The 17681-nt window shown below is 47.3% G+C and overlaps 1 protein-coding gene across 1 annotated transcript in view; it reads right to left on the bottom strand.

The window, feature by feature from the left end:
* WSCD2 (WSC domain containing 2) overlaps nucleotides 1-17681 on the bottom strand; it is a 363115-nt gene that overhangs the window by 230886 nt on the left and 114548 nt on the right. Inside the window, exon 2 of the mRNA XM_030219890.1 lies at nucleotides 5099-6150. Coding sequence (XP_030075750.1) covers nucleotides 5099-5480 — 382 coding nt within the window. The 5' untranslated portion in view covers nucleotides 5481-6150. The remainder of the gene's footprint in view (nucleotides 1-5098; nucleotides 6151-17681) is intronic.

Consider the following 17681-nt stretch of genomic DNA (forward strand, 5'->3'; position numbering starts at 1 on the left):
CATTTACATTCAGGTACACTACATATTTCCCTGTCCCTAGAGAGCTTACCATCCAAGTTGTATCTGAGGCAATGGAGGAGCATGTGAGTTACCCAAGATTACAAGGGGGTAGATGCAACACAGATCGCTAAAAGTTAAGGGGGGATTCTATATAAAAAAAAATCCACGCGATAAAAATTTCCACCTAGGCATATTCTATAAGAAACGCTTAGATTTATGCACGCTTAGATTTATGCATGGTATATAGAATACGTTTAGGCGGACCTCACTGCGGACTATGTTCAGCCATTTATACCACACAAAACCTGACATAAACCCCTGAATGTAGATTTATGTGCACTGGGTCATATTCTATAACAACGTGCGTAAATTTTGGAACGCCCACAAATGCCCATTTCCTCGCCTATAACTACACCCCTTTTTGCCTGTGCACATTAACATTTAGGCACACTGCATTACAGAATATGCTTAGGGATTTGTGCAAGTAAATTCTATTGCTAATTAGTGCTTATTATTGCTTGTTAAGTACTGTTAACGCTGATTAGCTTGTTGAGCCAATTAAGTTGCACGCGCTGTTATAGAACCATCCGGAGTTCCACACAGAAATCTAGTCGCACTATATAGAATCTGGATGCTATTCTATAATGGCAGAGTTGTGCGCCCAAATCTGTTCCAGATACTACTGTGTACGTCCACAGTTAAGCGCCAAACATTAGGTGTGACCACTTACTGCAATGTCAATGGTTGACATAAATGGTGGCACCTCAATGCAGCAGTGGATGTTTAAATTCAACTATTCCATAAAGTATGTGCAAGAATACTACTACTACTACTTAGCATTTCTATAGCGCTGCCAGGGTTACGCAGCGCTGTACAAGTTTAAACACGGGGAGGGACAGTCCCTGCTCAAGAGAGCTTACCAATCTAACGGTAACAGACTACGTAGTCAGTGTAGGTAACAGGAATGGGGAAGGTGGTTAGGCGCCAAAAGCAAGGGAGAAGAGATGGGCCTTGAGTAAGGACTTGAAGATGGGCAGGGAGGGCGCATGGCGTATGGTTCAGGAAGTCTTTTCCAGGCATAAGGTGCTGCGAGGCAGAAGGGGCGGATTCTGGAGTTAGCGGTGGTGGAGAAGGGTACAGATAGGAGTGATTTGTCCTGAGAGCGGAGGTTACGGGTGGGAACATACGGGGAGAGGAGAGAGAGAGAATAGTCATAACGCTCCTGACGGGTGATAGGATAGAGGTCTACAAAATACTGAGTGGTGTAGAACAGGTAAACGTAAATTGATTTTTTATTCTTTCAAAAAGTACAAGGCTAGGAGGGGGACACTCAGGATGTACTACTTTTAAAACGAACAGGAGGAAATAATTTTTTCACTCAACGAATAGTTAAGCTCTGGAACTCGTTGGAAGACGTGGTATCAGCAGTTAGGTATATCTGGATTTTAAAAATTTTGGACAGTTCTGGAGAAAAAGTCCATAGTCTTCTATTGAGATGGACATGGGGAAAGGCCACTGCTTGTCCCTGGGATCAGTAACGTGGATCTTGCTATTATTTGGGATTCTGTCAGGTACTGTGACTTGAATTGGCCATTGATGGAAGCAGGATACTGGTGGAAGGACCACTGGTCTGACCCAGTATGGCTATTCTTACATTCTTATGCCCTTATGCATCTCCCATGATAGTGCCATCCTTTGATTAGCGTGCAAGAGAAGTTAGGCATGCTTTTTGTAGACTACGGGTGTAAGTCTGATACATGTGTAAAGGCAAATTAGTACCAATTAGTGCTTGCTAACAATTATTAGTATTTATTGTCAGTTGAGTGCCAATTATTTCATTGGCACTCAACCTGCCCTATTTTATAACTGTGTGCCTTATTCCGCACCTATCTTTGGGTGACATTTATAGAATTTGGGGGGGGGAGGGGAAGGGGCATCCATGAGACATGAACCTCCTTCCTCCCTCCCCAACCAAAAAAAAAAAAACCCTGGCTTTCTTGGTTCTCAGCCTGCTGCTCTAACCATTACACTGCTCCTTATGATTAGAGCACTGGTTCAACCAGAAGACAATGAGAGAGGATGGGAGAGAGCAGAAGAAGAGCTACCCTGTTTCAGCCAACCACAGTGTGAGACCTGGCTCTCTGTGGAGTATCAGCTGGAGAGAGTTGAGCAGCATTGTGAGGGGGCGCCACTTGCACTGGTCATTCTGCGGCATCAACATCTCTCATAAAATCAGAAGGAAGCCATGCATGTGAAGGGTGTATCCAAAAGGAAATGTCCTTTCGGAGTCATCTCTGAATTATTTCAGACACAACTAGCTGTCAACTGCCTTCTTTTTTGTAAGATCTTTGAGGAGTGACTGTGTCCTATTATATGGAATGGGAAAGGAAAAGTGAAGGAATATCCAGAGTAAAATTGCTCCAGTATGTGACCCTCATGATGGTATTGGAGAGTGCCAGAGAGTGGCCAAAGTTTTATTTCAGACTACCCCAATGTCTGATGTGTCGCTCAGCCCAATGTGTCGCTCACCACCCCTTCCTCTTGGAGCGTTCTAGCAATGCCCATAGAGACTTCGGTCAAGGAGAGTCAAGATTGGAAGATTACAGAACAGTAATGTTATGCTTAATGCCAGAAGGATGTGTTGGAAGTTGATGTAGATGCAGAACAATCTTTTAAGGCTTTACAGGTTTTCATATTGGAGATGGACTCTGAGGGCAAAATAATTTTGGAAGAGATTCCACCTACTGGGTCATCTCAGGACGAATTCTAGAAAATGAAATCGCTGGGAGTAGGTGGAAGAGGTGTCACCTTGCCTAACCTTCTTGAAGAGGTTACCACCTTAGAAATTTGAAGGATAGTGGCCAGGATGGAATCCACTATATCCAACTGCTTATCCAAATTGTGTCAGTTTGCTGGGGAGACTTCTATTAAAATCTTTGAATTGAGGGTAAATTGGCTATGTGTGGACAGAATGTAGTTGAACAAAGACATAAACTGGAAGACGTGGATAAATCCTATAAAACCTTAATTAAGTGTAATGTGGTAATGGATTATAAATTGAGAGGCTGCAAAATGTACTGGGTATAATAATTTACGCTTTATTAATTTTTCTGTATGTAAAATGGTTTGGCTGAAGAAATACTTAAGAGCTACTTTATTGATCTGTTGCATACGGATCCAGTCTCCTTGACTATTCTTTCTAGAGTCTATTAAATTCCTAAATCAGGGCATGGTGTGGAGGAAGCAAGTGGTCTGGACCAATTCAATTTACCTTTCTGGAGTCTTCAACAAAGAAGGCTACTGAGAAAGCTACCTTCATGGCCACCTTTGTGCAGGCCTCAGAAAGGGATATGGTACTTCAATTGTATTTTAGGAATAGGATGCCATTGTTTCATAGATATCCTAGCGAAGTGTTTCCAATACAGTGCTCCAGAGGTGTTTGCGGCTGTGCATAGCTGTATAAAGCAAACAGAAAGGCCCCTTTAAACAAATACCAGTTTTATCAATGAAGACAATCAAGGAGTTAACAGAAGTGTTGTGTTCTCAAAGCAACATACATGAATATCTCATCAGCCTGTAATTAATATTCTTAGACGCATTCAGTTGTTACAGAACAGTTATTATCCTTCACTCCCCACCCCAATCTCCTCCATTTTTGTGGGCTACTAGAGGCTCAGTTTTTTGTGATTTCTCTTCATCCGTATTATAGGGAATTTTGGGTCCCTTTTACTAAAGTACATTAAGCGCTAATACCTGCTAAATGGGGAAAAAAAAGGCATACCACAAAACATGTTAAAGCATGATTTACAGACAACAGAGGGTGGTGATAAATGGAATCCACTCAGAGGAAAGGAAGGTGAGATCCTTAGTGCTTGTTCCAGGATTCCTTGAACTCTGATACTGTTCTCACCTCCACCAGCTTCACTAGGAGGCTGTTAAGACGTTATCTACAGCCCTTTCCATAAAGAAATAGTTCCATAGAGTCTATCCCCTTGCGTCACCCTCATCCTATGGACAATATACTTGGAAACCCAACAACAGAATGTCCACGGTGCAGTTCTGGATTCCAGAACTATCTAGGTGTATCTAATCTGATTGGTCAGTTTGACACAGCCTAGAATTTTCATCTGGACCAACACACGTGGCCTAAAAATATAGTGCCAACACCCCCCCCCCCCCAAACATTTTAGAATACATATATAGAACTCAGTAAAAAAAAAAACAATTTATTTTACTTCTATTCCATATCCTCTTTGTTCATGGCAACATGTCAATATTCAGCTTACGGCCAGAATGGAACAGGTAAGAACAAAATGTTCTCTGGTGAAACTTAAAAAAAAAACCAGCTTGCGCTGCAGATGCTTTAAATAAATCAAAATAGTGGACTATAACTTAGTGATTTATAATAAATGTGAAATCTGTAATGGCTTTCCGCCTTTGGTTTTCTGATGAATTTCCACAGATAGCAAAATGAGAATATTTTGTGTATATGAATAATTGCCTAGGCTTTCTACAGAGGAGTAAAAAGTAATTACACAGATAAAAGCCACTCTAATCGACTTTTAGTTACATCTTCAGTAACTTCTGCTGTTTCTTCCTCCATTCTCTGTTTGCCAAATAGATAACACTTCAGCTATTTCCCGAAATACAATGGTAATCTATTATCCTACTGTCACTGGATCACTGTACTGTAGCCGTACGTTGTACTGTGTCTTCCCACCAGGCCACTTACTGTTAACAAAAAGTAGCAATGGCATTCACAGACTAAAGATTTAAAATTATTTTGTAGAAAGCAGAGAACTGAGAAAGTAAGGTAGTATGCTCATGCTATGTTCAGGGAGGGCAACTTTTAAAAGGGCATAACTGGGTATCTGAAAATTGCTTCCCATAACATGCCTAACACACATTTCACAAAACATGCACATTTTAAAGAAGGTACTGTAGGGCAGAGGGCATGTATAGGTCAAGAGAAAGGATATGAATGCAGTAGACTATGCACTTAGCCTAATGCTACCAAGTTTCAAACATGCTAATATACCTCTCCAAATATATTGTCCTGTATCTGTAGCATCCCATCGACATCTCCTCAAAATCTTACCTCTTTCCTCCTCTTGTTCTCTAGTGTTTCGCCCTTTGAGTGCCCTGCTCCTGGCTCCACCATAATCACTTGGCTTGCTTCTCTCCAGCATATTCTTGGAAACCGTTTTTGACCAGGGCCCATACCTCCGTGGTAAAACTGGTGAGTCTGGCATTTCCTTAAAGCCTCTACTGAGCTGTACTGCTCCCTTGTCTTGATGGTCCGTGGGGTCACCAGTGCCATCAGTAAGGCTTTGCTCTTTCCCAGGTACAAGAGGCCTGCCGGCGAAACCCGAGTGAAGAAATACCAGGCTTCCAGCAGTCAAATAAAAAACTATAAATGTAAAAAAGCGGATCGGTTTCCGTCGAAAATAACGCTGAAATTTCATGATGACTTTGGCCATATTGCACTCATAACTTGATTTTCGCTTTCCAGATGACAACTGTACCTTCCACCAGGTGAGTGCAGTTGGGAGCTATCAGCAATACCCATGTAAGGCCACTAGGGGGGGAAATAAAAGCCTTTGTATGCCATACTAACTTTATGAAGAATTACTTTGAAATTTCAAAGGCTAGTCCATGCTACATGGACCATTAGTCTAACGCAGTATGGCTATTCTTACGTTCTTATGTAATAAAAAGGCAGAACCAGAATGCCTGCTTGCATCAAATATTTTGGAACTCTATAATCCTCTCGATAAAAATTTAAAAATATCTCTACATTTACATCATTGGTTTGTGTTTAGGAAAGAAAGCATCATCTCATTCCGTTTTATTCTTCTCTTATGAAGCTGCCAAAGGGGAGTCCGGGAGACGCCACAGGTGGAAGGATCATGATTAGAAAATTGAGTTTTTTCAAGATGGTTTGAAAACTGATCAGCTGACACAGCTCCCTTCTGCTTCTTCAGCTTTCATCTCCTCCAAGTGAGCTTTCGGAAGCATGTCTGTAATGGAAATCACATTTTCTCCTTTTCAAAGAGAGTGAAAGGTCCTCTGGACAAAATGCCGACTGGGTACGTTTTGTACGACAAAAGGAAACTCCATTAATTTCACTCCAGCACAAGAATTCCAAACCTGAAAGTAAAAAGACAAGAACAACTAATTTTATGAAGATTTTCACAGGTCATTTTGGAACACATGTAAATTATAGGGAAGAATAAACATGGGGCACTGTTGACTAGACCCTGCTGTTCGTAATGTTAGCCTGCATACAAATACAGATAATTTTCTAAGTAAATTATTACATTAATATACATGCAGGAAAGGAGTATGTACCTTGCTCCTGTTATTTATGCAGGCAGGGCCAATGCATAGATATTTCCTCGGATTCTATGTATGGCGCCTAAAAATCCACACAGAAACTGAAGCATATTCTACAACAATGCATATAACTTAATTGGTTGACTAGCTAACCAGCACTGTTAATTGGATGTTAAGGGAAAATTAGGGTCTTACCATGATAATTTTCTTTCCTTTAGTCATAGCAGATGAAGCCATTACGTATGGGTTATGTCCATCAACCAACAGGGGAGATAGAGAGCACTCAAACTTTCTCAGTGCCCTCTTGGCCAGCTAGCTCCACTGCCTGTTCAGTATTTGAAGCTTCCAAAGCAGTATGGCCAACCGCAATGGGAATCACAAGAGCTTTCCTCACAGCGAACGATGGCCCATCACAAGGGCATGAACTCATAAAGGAGGGAATACACATCCTCCTGGAGGGAATAAACTCATCCTCCTTTTTGTAGAAGTGGAGGGGAACACACGCACCTCCTGGAGGGAATCAACACATCCTCCAAAAAACATACTGGAGGGAATGAACTCATCCTCCTAAAGTTAAACTGAACATGAATCCTGAAGATTGTTTTCCAACTTTCTCCCAAGGAAGGAACTTCAGGAAATTAGAACAGAACCTGAAAAAACCCAATTTACAGCATAATGACAATCCAACAGGGAGGGCTCATGGCTTCATCTGCTATGACTAAAGGAAAGAAAATTATCATGGTAAGAACCTAATTTTCCCTTCCTTGTCATCAAGCAGATGAAGCCATTACGTATGGGATGTAACAAAGCAATCCCTAGATAGGGTGGGAACAAGCCACACCACGCGCTAGCACTTGTGCTCCAAAACGCGCATCCCTCCTGGCAGCCACATCCAGCCTGTAATGTCTGGCAAAGGAGAGCTTAGAAGCCCATGTTGCTGCACTGCATATCTCTTGAAGAGAGAGTGCTCCAGTTTCAGCCCAAGAGGAAGAAATCGCTCTTGTAGAATGCGCCTTAAAGGCTACAGGCGGCACCCGGCTGACCAGCAGATAAGCTGAAAAGATAGTCTCTTTGAGCCAGCGGGCAATAGTGGCCTTAGACGCTGGAGACCCTCTGCGAGAACCTGATAGTAAAACAAACAGATGATCAGAAGTCCTGAAAGAGTTAGTAACTCGCAGATACTGCAGCAGAGTCCTGCGCACATCCAAAAGGTGCAGCTGCCCAAAAGATTCTGGAAACTCTTCCTCTGAAAAAGAGGGCAAGAAAATAGGCTGGTTTAGGTGAAACGCTGAAACCACCTTAGGCATAAAGGAAGGCACGGTCCGAACCGTGACTCCTGACTCTGAAAATTGCAGAAATGGGTCTCCACAGGACAGCGCCTGGAGCTCTGACACCCGTCTCGCCGAGGTAATGGCCACCAGAAAAACGGCCTTCAGTGTCAAATCCTTCTCCGATACTTGCCGAAGCGGCTCAAAAGGAGATGCCTGCAGGGCTTTCAAAACTAGCCCCAGGTTCCAAGCTGGACAGGGTGCTCGCACGGGAGGTCGGAGCCGAAGCACCCCTCTAAGAAACCGTGCCACATCTGGGTGAGCAGCCAAAGACACGCCTCCCACCTTACCACGAAGGGAGGCCAACGCTGCCACTTGCACCCGCAGGGAATTATAGGCCAGGCCTTTTTGTACACCTTCCTGCAAAAAGTCCAGAATCGGCGAGACAGGAGCCCGCATTGGTGCAATGGCTCTGGAAGCACACCAAGACTCAAACAGGCACCAAATCCTAGCATAAGCTACGGAAGTGGACCGCTTGCGGGCTTGCAGGAGAGTGGTAATCGCTTTATTGGAATAACCTTTATCCCTCAATCACGCCCTCTCAATAGCCATGCCGTAAGACCAAAGCGGCAGGCGTCCTCCATGGCTACCGGTCCCTGAGTCAACAGGTTCGGTACCAGAGGTAACGGCAGAGGAGCCTCCAGAAGCATCTGTCGGAGGTCTGCATACCAAGGTCTCCTTGGCCAATCCGGGGCGATGAGGACCACTTCTCCTGGGTGCAGCCGAATCCGCAAGAGCAGGCGCCCTATCAAGGGCCATGGGGGAAACACACAAAGAAGACACGGAGGCCAGGGTTGAGCCAAGGCATCCAACTCCGCCGAGCGAGGATCTCTCCGTCTGCTGAAGAAGCACGGGACTTTGGCATTGGAACTTGTCGCCATGAGGTCCATCACGGGCTTGCCCCATTTGGCACAGATCTGCAGGAATACTTCGTCTGCCAGATTCCATTCTGCTGGATCGATCTGATGCCTGCTCAGATAATCGGCCTGCACATTGCTCTGACCTGCAATATGAACTGCCGACTGACACTGAAGATGCAGCTCGGCCCAGTGGCAAATCAGTTCGGCCTGCGCGGCTAGTGCTCTGCACCTTGTTCCGCCTTGTCGATTTATATAGGCCACTGTTGTCGTGTTGTCCGACATCACTCTGACAGCCAATCCTTCCAGGGTCACTTGAAAAGCCAGAAGCGCCTGAAACACCGCTTTCAACTCTAGGCGGTTGATGGACCACTCCGACTCCTTGGGTGTCCATAGACCCTGGGCATGCTTCCCCTTGCAATGTGCGCCCCAGCCCTTCAGGCTGGCATCCGTTACCACCATATGCCCCTCACGCAGAGGGTATAACTGCCCCATAGCCCTGGAAACTCTCAAAGGTCCCTCGGGGCAGCCCACTGAGCCGACACAAGCTCTAGGATGGAGTCATGCAAAGGGAAGGCCCGAGCAGCTTTCTTGGTACTAGCCATCCTGGGATTACCCGAGGAGGTCATGCCACTGTCAGGATCTTCAATCGAGAGGGCCTGCAGGGTATCTGAAATAAGCGCTGGCAGCTCATCACGGTGGAAAATCCTCACTGCGGAGGGATCATCCAGATCCTGTGGTAAATCCGCACCTGACTCCGGTTCCTCAGACCAAGAACGTCTGTCAGAGTTCTCCGAATCCTCACACCCCGACCACGGGGGGGGGGGGGGGGGAGGTGCACCACAATCTGAAGGGGAATTAACCCTTCTGTGCTTATCTTTGGGCCAATCATCCGGGAAAACCTCACTGGGCAGTCCCAGGCCAGAATCCATCGGGGGGGCCATCAAAGGGGCCTCAGGCGACCCTTGAGGGAGGGCTCTTTTCATCATGTATGCTTTATGCAGCAAAAGCCCAAAATCCGGGGAGAAAATCTCACCCTGGGCACCTAAATCCTGTCCGGTGCTAGCCACTCCTGAAATAACCTCATCTCGAGGTGCCCCACCCGGCTCAGGTCTCTCCGTGTCCACGGAGACCGCGCCATGCGGTGTAAGCAAAATAGCGCCCGCTGCCAGCTCAGAGCGGGAAGAAACATCGCTCGCCATGCTCGGGCCGGCTCCTACGCCTGTACAGCACGATTTACAGAGCCCTGCTGATTTGCGCTTGCCACACGTGGAACAGCGCTTTACATTGTCCGCAGCCATCGCCGAAAAATGGCGGTAAAATCCAAAATGGTGGTTTCGCACCAAAATCGCCCCGATCACGGGCCCACCCCGGAGGAGTTGGAAAACACTCTTACTTCAAAGGATCTAGCGTACAACTACGATCCTGCTGAAAATCAGGTCAAAAACCTCTGTTCCAGCGTCTCTGCGTTTAAAAACGCGATGCGACTTTTTTTTTTTTTTTTTAACGCTGTGAGGAAAGCAGAGGTATTGAAGACTCCGGAGGCTCAGATGAGTGGGAAAGGCAGGGAAAGGGCGAACCTATATGCCTGCATCCACTGTTGGTGGGTAAGGACAGGGAAAGCAATGCAATATGTCCACATCCACGGAGGTATAGGTAAGGCAGGGAAAGGGCTAACCTATGTGCCTTTAAAGTGAAGCTGCTATAGCCTCCAACACCCCGGTTAACAACTGGCAAGCCAGGAACCACCTCCCGGCAGATTTTTCTGGAGCTCGAGAAGCTGCAGCCACCCTGCTAGGAGAGATAGAGAATACTGAAGAGGCAGTGGAGCTAGCTGGCCAAGAGGGCACTGAGAAAGTTTGAGTGCTCTCTATCTCCCCTGCTGGTTGATGGACATAACTCATATGTAATGGCTTCATCTGCTTGATGACAAGGAATAAGCAATTATCAGCACTGACTGGCATTAATTTAGAATTACGTGCACAACTCGCTAATTGTATTCTATAACGTGGAGCACCTAAATTCTAAGTCACATAGGGGCATGGCCATTTCTAAAATCTATGCGCATTATGATAGAATACACCCCGATCTGCGCCTAATTTAAGTGTTGGGATTTACACCAAGTAAAACATGGCGTAAATGGGTGCGAATAAATTTGGTCACATGGAGAGACACAGCGTATTCTATATACCATGTGTAAATCCTATTCTATAAAATATAGGCATGCTTTAGAGAATATGTCTAGGCAGAATATTTTTCCACGCGGATTTTTTAGGTGCCATATTTATTTTAATTTATTTATTTATGAACATTTATACCCCACTTTTTTCCACATAAAGCAGACTCAAAGTGGCACGATGGACCCTTGGTCTGTCCCGGCATGGCGATGCTTATGTACTTATGTACAAATTATGTAGCCCATTATGTGCCCTAGAGAGACATTCAGGCTTGCATCTCTCCCCCCCCCCCCCCCCCCACACACCAATTGTCATTCAAGCCCTAAGAGTTCCTCTCCTGAGATTTAAGGGGTCGTTTTACTAAGGTGCACCGAAAAATAGCCTGCGCTGGTGTAGACACATGTACTGGACATGCTGGTCCATTTTTCAGCACACCTGCAAAAAAATAAATCATCAGCACGTGTACAATGCCGATTACCACCTGGTTAGCACTGGGCGTTGGAAAATTAAAAATATTTTACGGCACACATAGCAAACGTGCGTCAAAAATGAAATTACCACCAGAGCCACACGGTAGCGGGGTGGTACTTCAAAATTGATGCATGTACGCGCCTTAGTAAAAGGGCCCCTTAATAATTAAACTCAAACCTGATCACTCCAATGCCACCCCTGCCAGAAGTGTCCCGGAAATCTAAACCTTTGGACATTGTACATTACGCTACAAATATTGAGTTAGATATTCAAAGGGGTTTAAGCAGGTAGGAGAGCCTCTTGCCCACTAATACTCCAATCAGCAGTCCAGGAGTGGATATTTAGTGGCACTTAACCAAGAAGTGCTGCTGAATTATCTTCTCTGAGCGCTGTAGCAATGTCCAGTTAATGTTGGGTTGGTCCAGGGACAGAGTCAGGGCAAAGCTACAGATATGCGGGCACCAGCTACATTCTGTACCAATGCCCACATACCTAACCGGGCAGATAGGACCAGGGCTGCCGAGAGACTGGGCCAGGCCCGGGGCAAGACCGCCCCAGGGCCCCGCCCCTGCCACCCTGCCCCCTGAGGTCGCCGCCGCCACTCCCCCCTCGAGGTTGCCCCCGCCGCTCCCCCCTCCATCCGCCACCGGGCAGGGCCCCCTGTATTGATATCGCAGTCTCACCTCTGTGAAAGCAGCGCTGCAGGCAGCAGAATGCCTCCATTCGGCCCTCCTTCCCTCCTTGTGTCCCGCCCTCGCGGAAGTTACGTCAGACGAGGGCGGGACACAGGGAAGGAAGGAGGGCCGAAGGGAGGTGTTCTCCTGCCTGCAGCGCTGCTTTCACAGAGGTGAGACTGCGATTTCAATGCAGGGGACAGACAGTCGACGACAGAGGGCGGGTGGGACCGCGGTGCCAGGCCCGGGGAATTTTGTGCCCCCTGCCCCCCCCCTCTCGGCGACTATGGATAGGACAAAACAAAAAGCAGACCTCTTTTTCCCTCGTTAGGTATGGGGATATCGTCACAGAATATCAGCTGGTACCTGCAGAGCTTCTGAGTCCGCAGATGACCTAACTATTCAATGGCGGTACCTGGAGATGGCTTAGCACTAAATACCTGGGTCTGCAGAAAAGCTTTTCTACGTAACTGAGTAGCCCTTTCCACATCAGGAAACAATTGTACTGCCCGGCCACAAAAAAGTAAATGCTTCTTAGGAAAATAAGCCTTAAATATGACCAGTGCTTGCTTTTCTATCTGAAATATAATGAATAAAAGCACTCCTTTTAGTTGTCAAATCATGAGAAAACTACAAAAATTTTGACAAATCCAAATTATCAGAAGAGTCCTAGCACTTCCCTCACTCAGGCGGGACCTTTTACTAAGATGCACTAATGGATTTACCCCCAAATTCTATATAGCGCGCACAACTTAAGGCACTATAATTTGGCCGCATAGCCAAATTGTGCGCACAACTTAATTAACAAGCCAATCAGTTACTATGGTACAGTGCCGATAATTGGTACTTAACCAATCAGCAGCATTAATTGGTTTTAATTAGAATTAACATGCACAACTTTCTAGGCATATTCTATAACACAGTGCAAGTACCTTCTAAAGTGCACAGTTGAAACGGAGGTGTGGCCATGGGCGTAGAATGGGCAGGCTGTGGGGCGCTTCAAAAAACTATGTGCACTATTTTAGAATACAATGGACAGAACAGCGAAGATGACTAAAATGAAAAAGAAAAAATAACAATAATAAAAAATAATAAAAAAGAAAAATGAATCAGGACGACACCGTTGATGTAAAAACTTAAAAGTATATTAACCTTGAAAATTAAAAATGGGGTGATCGGGACTCGACACAGCTGTGTTTCGGCCGGTCAGGCCTGCGTCAGGAGTCTTTTCACCATATAAAGTCTCTTTCTCTATTTAAACATCAGATGATTTATGTATGGGAAAATTAGGTTCTTACCTTGGTAATTTTCTTTCCTTTAGTCATAGCAGATGAAGCCATTACGTATGGGCTATGTCCATCAACCAGCAGGGGAGATAGAGAGCACTCAAACTTTCACAGTGCCCTCTTGGCCAGCTAGCTCCACTGCCTCTTCAGTATTTGAAGCTTCCAAAGCAGTATGGCAAACCGCAATGGGAATCACAAGAGCTTTCCTCACAGCGAACGATGGCCCATCACAAGGGCATGAACTCATAAAGGAGGGAATGCACATCCTCCTGGAGGGAATAAACTCATCCTCCTTATTGTATAAGTGGAGGGGAACACACACGCCTCCTGGAGGGAATCACACATCCTCCCAACACACTGGAGGGAATGAACTCATCCTCCTATTTATAGAACTGGAGGGGAACACACGCGCCTCCTGGAGAGAATCAACACATTCTCCAAAAAAACATGCTGGAGGGAATGAACACATCCTCCTAAATTTAAACTGAACATGAATCCTGAAGATTGTTTTCCAACTTTCTCCCAAGGAAGGAACTTCAGGAAATTAGAACAGAACCTGAAAAACAGATTCACAGCATACAGACAATCATACAAGGAGGGCTCATGGCTTCATCTGCTATGACTAAAGGAAAGAAAATTACCAAGGTAAGAACCTAATTTTCCCTTCCTTGTCATCAAGCAGATGAAGCCATTACGTATGGGATGTAACAAACCAATCCCTAGATAGGGTGGGAACAAGCCACACCACGCGCTAGCACTTGTGCACCAAAACGCGCATCCCTCCTGGCAGCCACATCCAGCCTGTAATGTCGGGGAAAGGAGAGCTTAGAAGCCCATGTTGCTGCACTGCATATTTCTTGAAGAGAGAGTGCTCCAGTTTCAGCCCAAGAGGAAGAAATCGCTCTAGTAGAATGTGCCTTAAAGGCTACAAGCGGAACCCTGCCGGCCAGCAGATAAGCTGAAAAGATAGTTTCTTTGAGCCAGCGGGCAATAGTGGCTTTAGACGCTGGAGACCCTCTGCGAGAACCGGATAGCAAAACAAACAGATGATCAGAAGTCCTGAAAGAGTTAGTAACTCGCAGATACTGCAGCAGAGTCCTGCGCACATCCAAAAGGTGCAGCTGCCCAAAAGATTCTGGAAACTCTTCCTCTGAAAAAGAGGGCAAGAAAATAGGCTGGTTTAAGTGAAAGGCTGAAACCACCTTAGGCATAAAGGAAGGCACGGTCCGAACCGTGACTCCGGACTCTGAAAATTGCAGAAATTGGTCTCTACAGGATAGCGCCTGGAGCTCTGACACCCGTCTCGCCGAGGTAATGGCCACCAGAAAAACGGCCTTCAGTGTCAAGTCTTTCTCCGATGCTCGCCGAAGCGGCTCAAAAGGAGATGCCTGCAGGGTTTTCAAAACTAGCCCCAGGTTCCAAGCTGGACAGGGTGCTCGCACTGGAGGTCGGAGCCGAAGCACCCTTCTAAGAAACCGTGCCACATCTGGGTGAGCAGCCAAAGACACGCCTTCCACCTTACCACGAAGGGAGGCCAACGCTGCCACCTGCACCCGCAGGGAATTATAGGCCAAGCCTTTTTGTACACCTTCCTGCAAAAAGTCCAGAATCGGCGAGACAGGAGCCCGCATTGGAACAATGGCTCTGGAAGCACACCAAGACTCAAACAGGCACCAAATCCTGGCATAAGCCACGGAAGTGGACCACTTGCGGGCTTGCAGGAGAGTGAAAATAACTTTATTGGAATAACCTTTATCCCTCAATTGCGCCCTCTCAATAGCCATGCCGTAAGACCAAAGCGGCCGGCGTCCTCCATGGCTACCGGTCCCTGAGTCAACAGGTTCGATACCAGAGGTAACGGCAGAGGAGCCTCCAGGAGCATCTGTCAGAGGTCTGCATACCAAGGTCTCCTTGGCCAATCCGGGGCGATGAGGACCACTTCTCCTGGGTGCAGCCGAATCCGCAAGAGCAGGCGCCCTATCAAGGGCCATGGGGGAAACACATAAAGTAGACCCGGAGGCCAGGGTTGAGCCAAGGCATCCAACCCCGCCGAGCGAGGATCTCTCCGTCTGCTGAAGAAGCACGGGACTTTGGTATTGGCACTTGTCGCCATTAGATCCATCACGGGCTTGCCCCATTTGGCACAGATCTGCAGGAATACTTCGTCTGCCAGATTCCATTCTGCTGGATCGATCTGATGCCTGCTCAGATAATCGGCCTGCACATTGCTCTGACCTGCAATATGAGCTGCCGACAGACATTGAAGATGCAGCTCGGCCCAGTGGCAAATCAGTTCGGCCTGCGTGGCTAGTGCTCTGCCCCTTGTTCCGCCTTGTCGATTTATATAGGCCACCGTTGTCGTGTTGTCCGACATCACTCTGACAGCCAATCCTTCCAGGGTCACTTGAAAGGCCAGAAGCGCCTGAAACACCGCTTTCAACTCTAGGCGGTTGATGGACCACTCCGACTCCTCGGGTGTCCATAGACCCTGGGCATGCTTCCCCTTGCAGTGTGCGCCCCAGCCCTTCAGGCTGGCATCTGTTACCACTAGGCACCAAACGGGGAGCGTCAGCGGCATTCCTCGCCGCAGCATGCTGTCCGAGAGCCACCACTCCATGCTGAGACGGGCCGCAGGGAGCCAAGTAAGTCTGCATTGGTACATAAGTACATAAGTACATAAGTACATAAGTAGTGCCATACTGGGAAAGACCAAAGGTCCATCTAGCCCAGCATCCTGTCACCGACAGTGGCCAATCCAGGTCAAGGGCACCTGGCACGCTCCCTAAACGTAAAAACATTCCAGACAAGTTATACCTAAAAATGCGGAATTTTTCCAAGTCCATTTAATAGCGGTCTATGGACTTGTCCTTTAGGAATCTATCTAACCCCTTTTTAAACTCCATCAAGCTAACCGCCCGTACCACGTTCTCCGGCAACGAGTTCCAGAGTCTAATTACACGTTGGGTGAAGAAAAATTTTCTCCGATTCGTTTTAAATTTACCACACTGTAGCTTCAACTCATGCCCTCTAGTCCTAGTATTTTTCGATAGCGTGAACAGTCGCTTCACATCCACCCGATCCATTCCACTCATTATTTTATACACTTCTATCATATCTCCCCTCAGCCGTCTCTTCTCCAACCTGAGAAATAGGAGACCATCTCCGGAGTAGGGAATACTGTAGAGGTCTCAGGTGCGCTCTCGCCCAGGGTACCACTTCCATCGTGGCTGACATCGATCCCAGCAGCTGGACAATGTCCCAAGCTCGCGGGCGGGGCATCCTCAGGAGCAGACGGACCTGATTCTGAAGCTTGCACCGCCTTGGCTCGGGTAGGAACACATAGCCCGAGACTGTGTTGAACCTGGCCCCTCTAGAGATTGTGAAGGGGACAGGTGACTTTTGGCCATATTGACGACCCAGCCTAGAGATTGCAGTACTGAGACCACTCTGGCTGTAGCTTGTAAGCTCTCTGTTGCAGAGTCTGCTCTGATGAGCCAGTCGTCTAGGTACGGGTGAACCCTGATACCTTCTCGCCTGAGAAAAGCAGCTACTACCACCATTACCTTCGAAAAGGTTCGGGGAGCTGTGGCGAGGCCAAAAGGCAAGGCCCTGAACTGGAAATGTTTTCCCAACACCGCAAACCTCAGAAACTTCTGGTGCGGGGGCCAAATCGGTATGTGCAAGTAAGCTTCTTTCAGGTCTAGAGACGTGAGAAACTCTCCTGGCTGAACCGCCGCAATGACGGAGCGCAGGGATTCCATGTGGAAATGCCGCACTCTCAGGGACTTGTTCACTTCTTTTAAGTCCAGAATAGGGCGAAAGGACCCACCTTTTCGCGGCACCACAAAGTAGATGGAGTATCGGCCGCAGCCTTGCTCGGCGGGAGGCACCGGGGTCACTGCCCCTAACTGAATGAAACCTTGTAAAGTCTCCTCCACCGCCGCCCGTTTGACGGCAGAACCGCATCGGGACTCCACAAACACGTCTCTTACTGGGGTGTTGAATTCTATTCTGTATCCATCTCTGATCAGGTCCAGAACCCACTGATCTGAGGAAATCTTGGCCCACTCCTCGACAAAGAGGGAAAGCCGTCCTCCGATGACAGGCATCGAGGAGAGGGCCGGCGCACCATCATTGAGAGGGTCGCCCCTGAACTCCTGGTCTTGAGCGACCGGCTGCGGAACGCTTGTCCGAGCGAAAGGAGTTCCTCTGCTGACCACGGGCACGTGAAGTGAACCCAGCAGAACGCCCCGGGCGGTACCTTCTAGCTTCACAGAAGCGAGGTCTGTACGAGGAGTGGACCGCCTGGCCCTTAGAGGAAGGCCTCTGCCTATCTTCGGGCAAGCGCTGGGGTTTTGGATCACCCAGGCCTTTCACAATTTTCTCCAACTCCTCACCAAATAGGAGAAGTCCTTAAAAAGGCAACTTCACCAACCTTTGCTTAGAGGCCATGTCCGCTGCTCAGTGTCGTAGCCACAGACGACGGCGAGCCGCCACTGCTACTGCCATTTGTTTAGCCGAAGCTCTGACAAGGTCATAAAGGGCATCAGCC

This window comes from Microcaecilia unicolor, chromosome 11 (assembly GCF_901765095.1).
Source record: "Microcaecilia unicolor chromosome 11, aMicUni1.1, whole genome shotgun sequence".
NCBI lineage: Eukaryota > Metazoa > Chordata > Amphibia > Gymnophiona > Siphonopidae > Microcaecilia > Microcaecilia unicolor.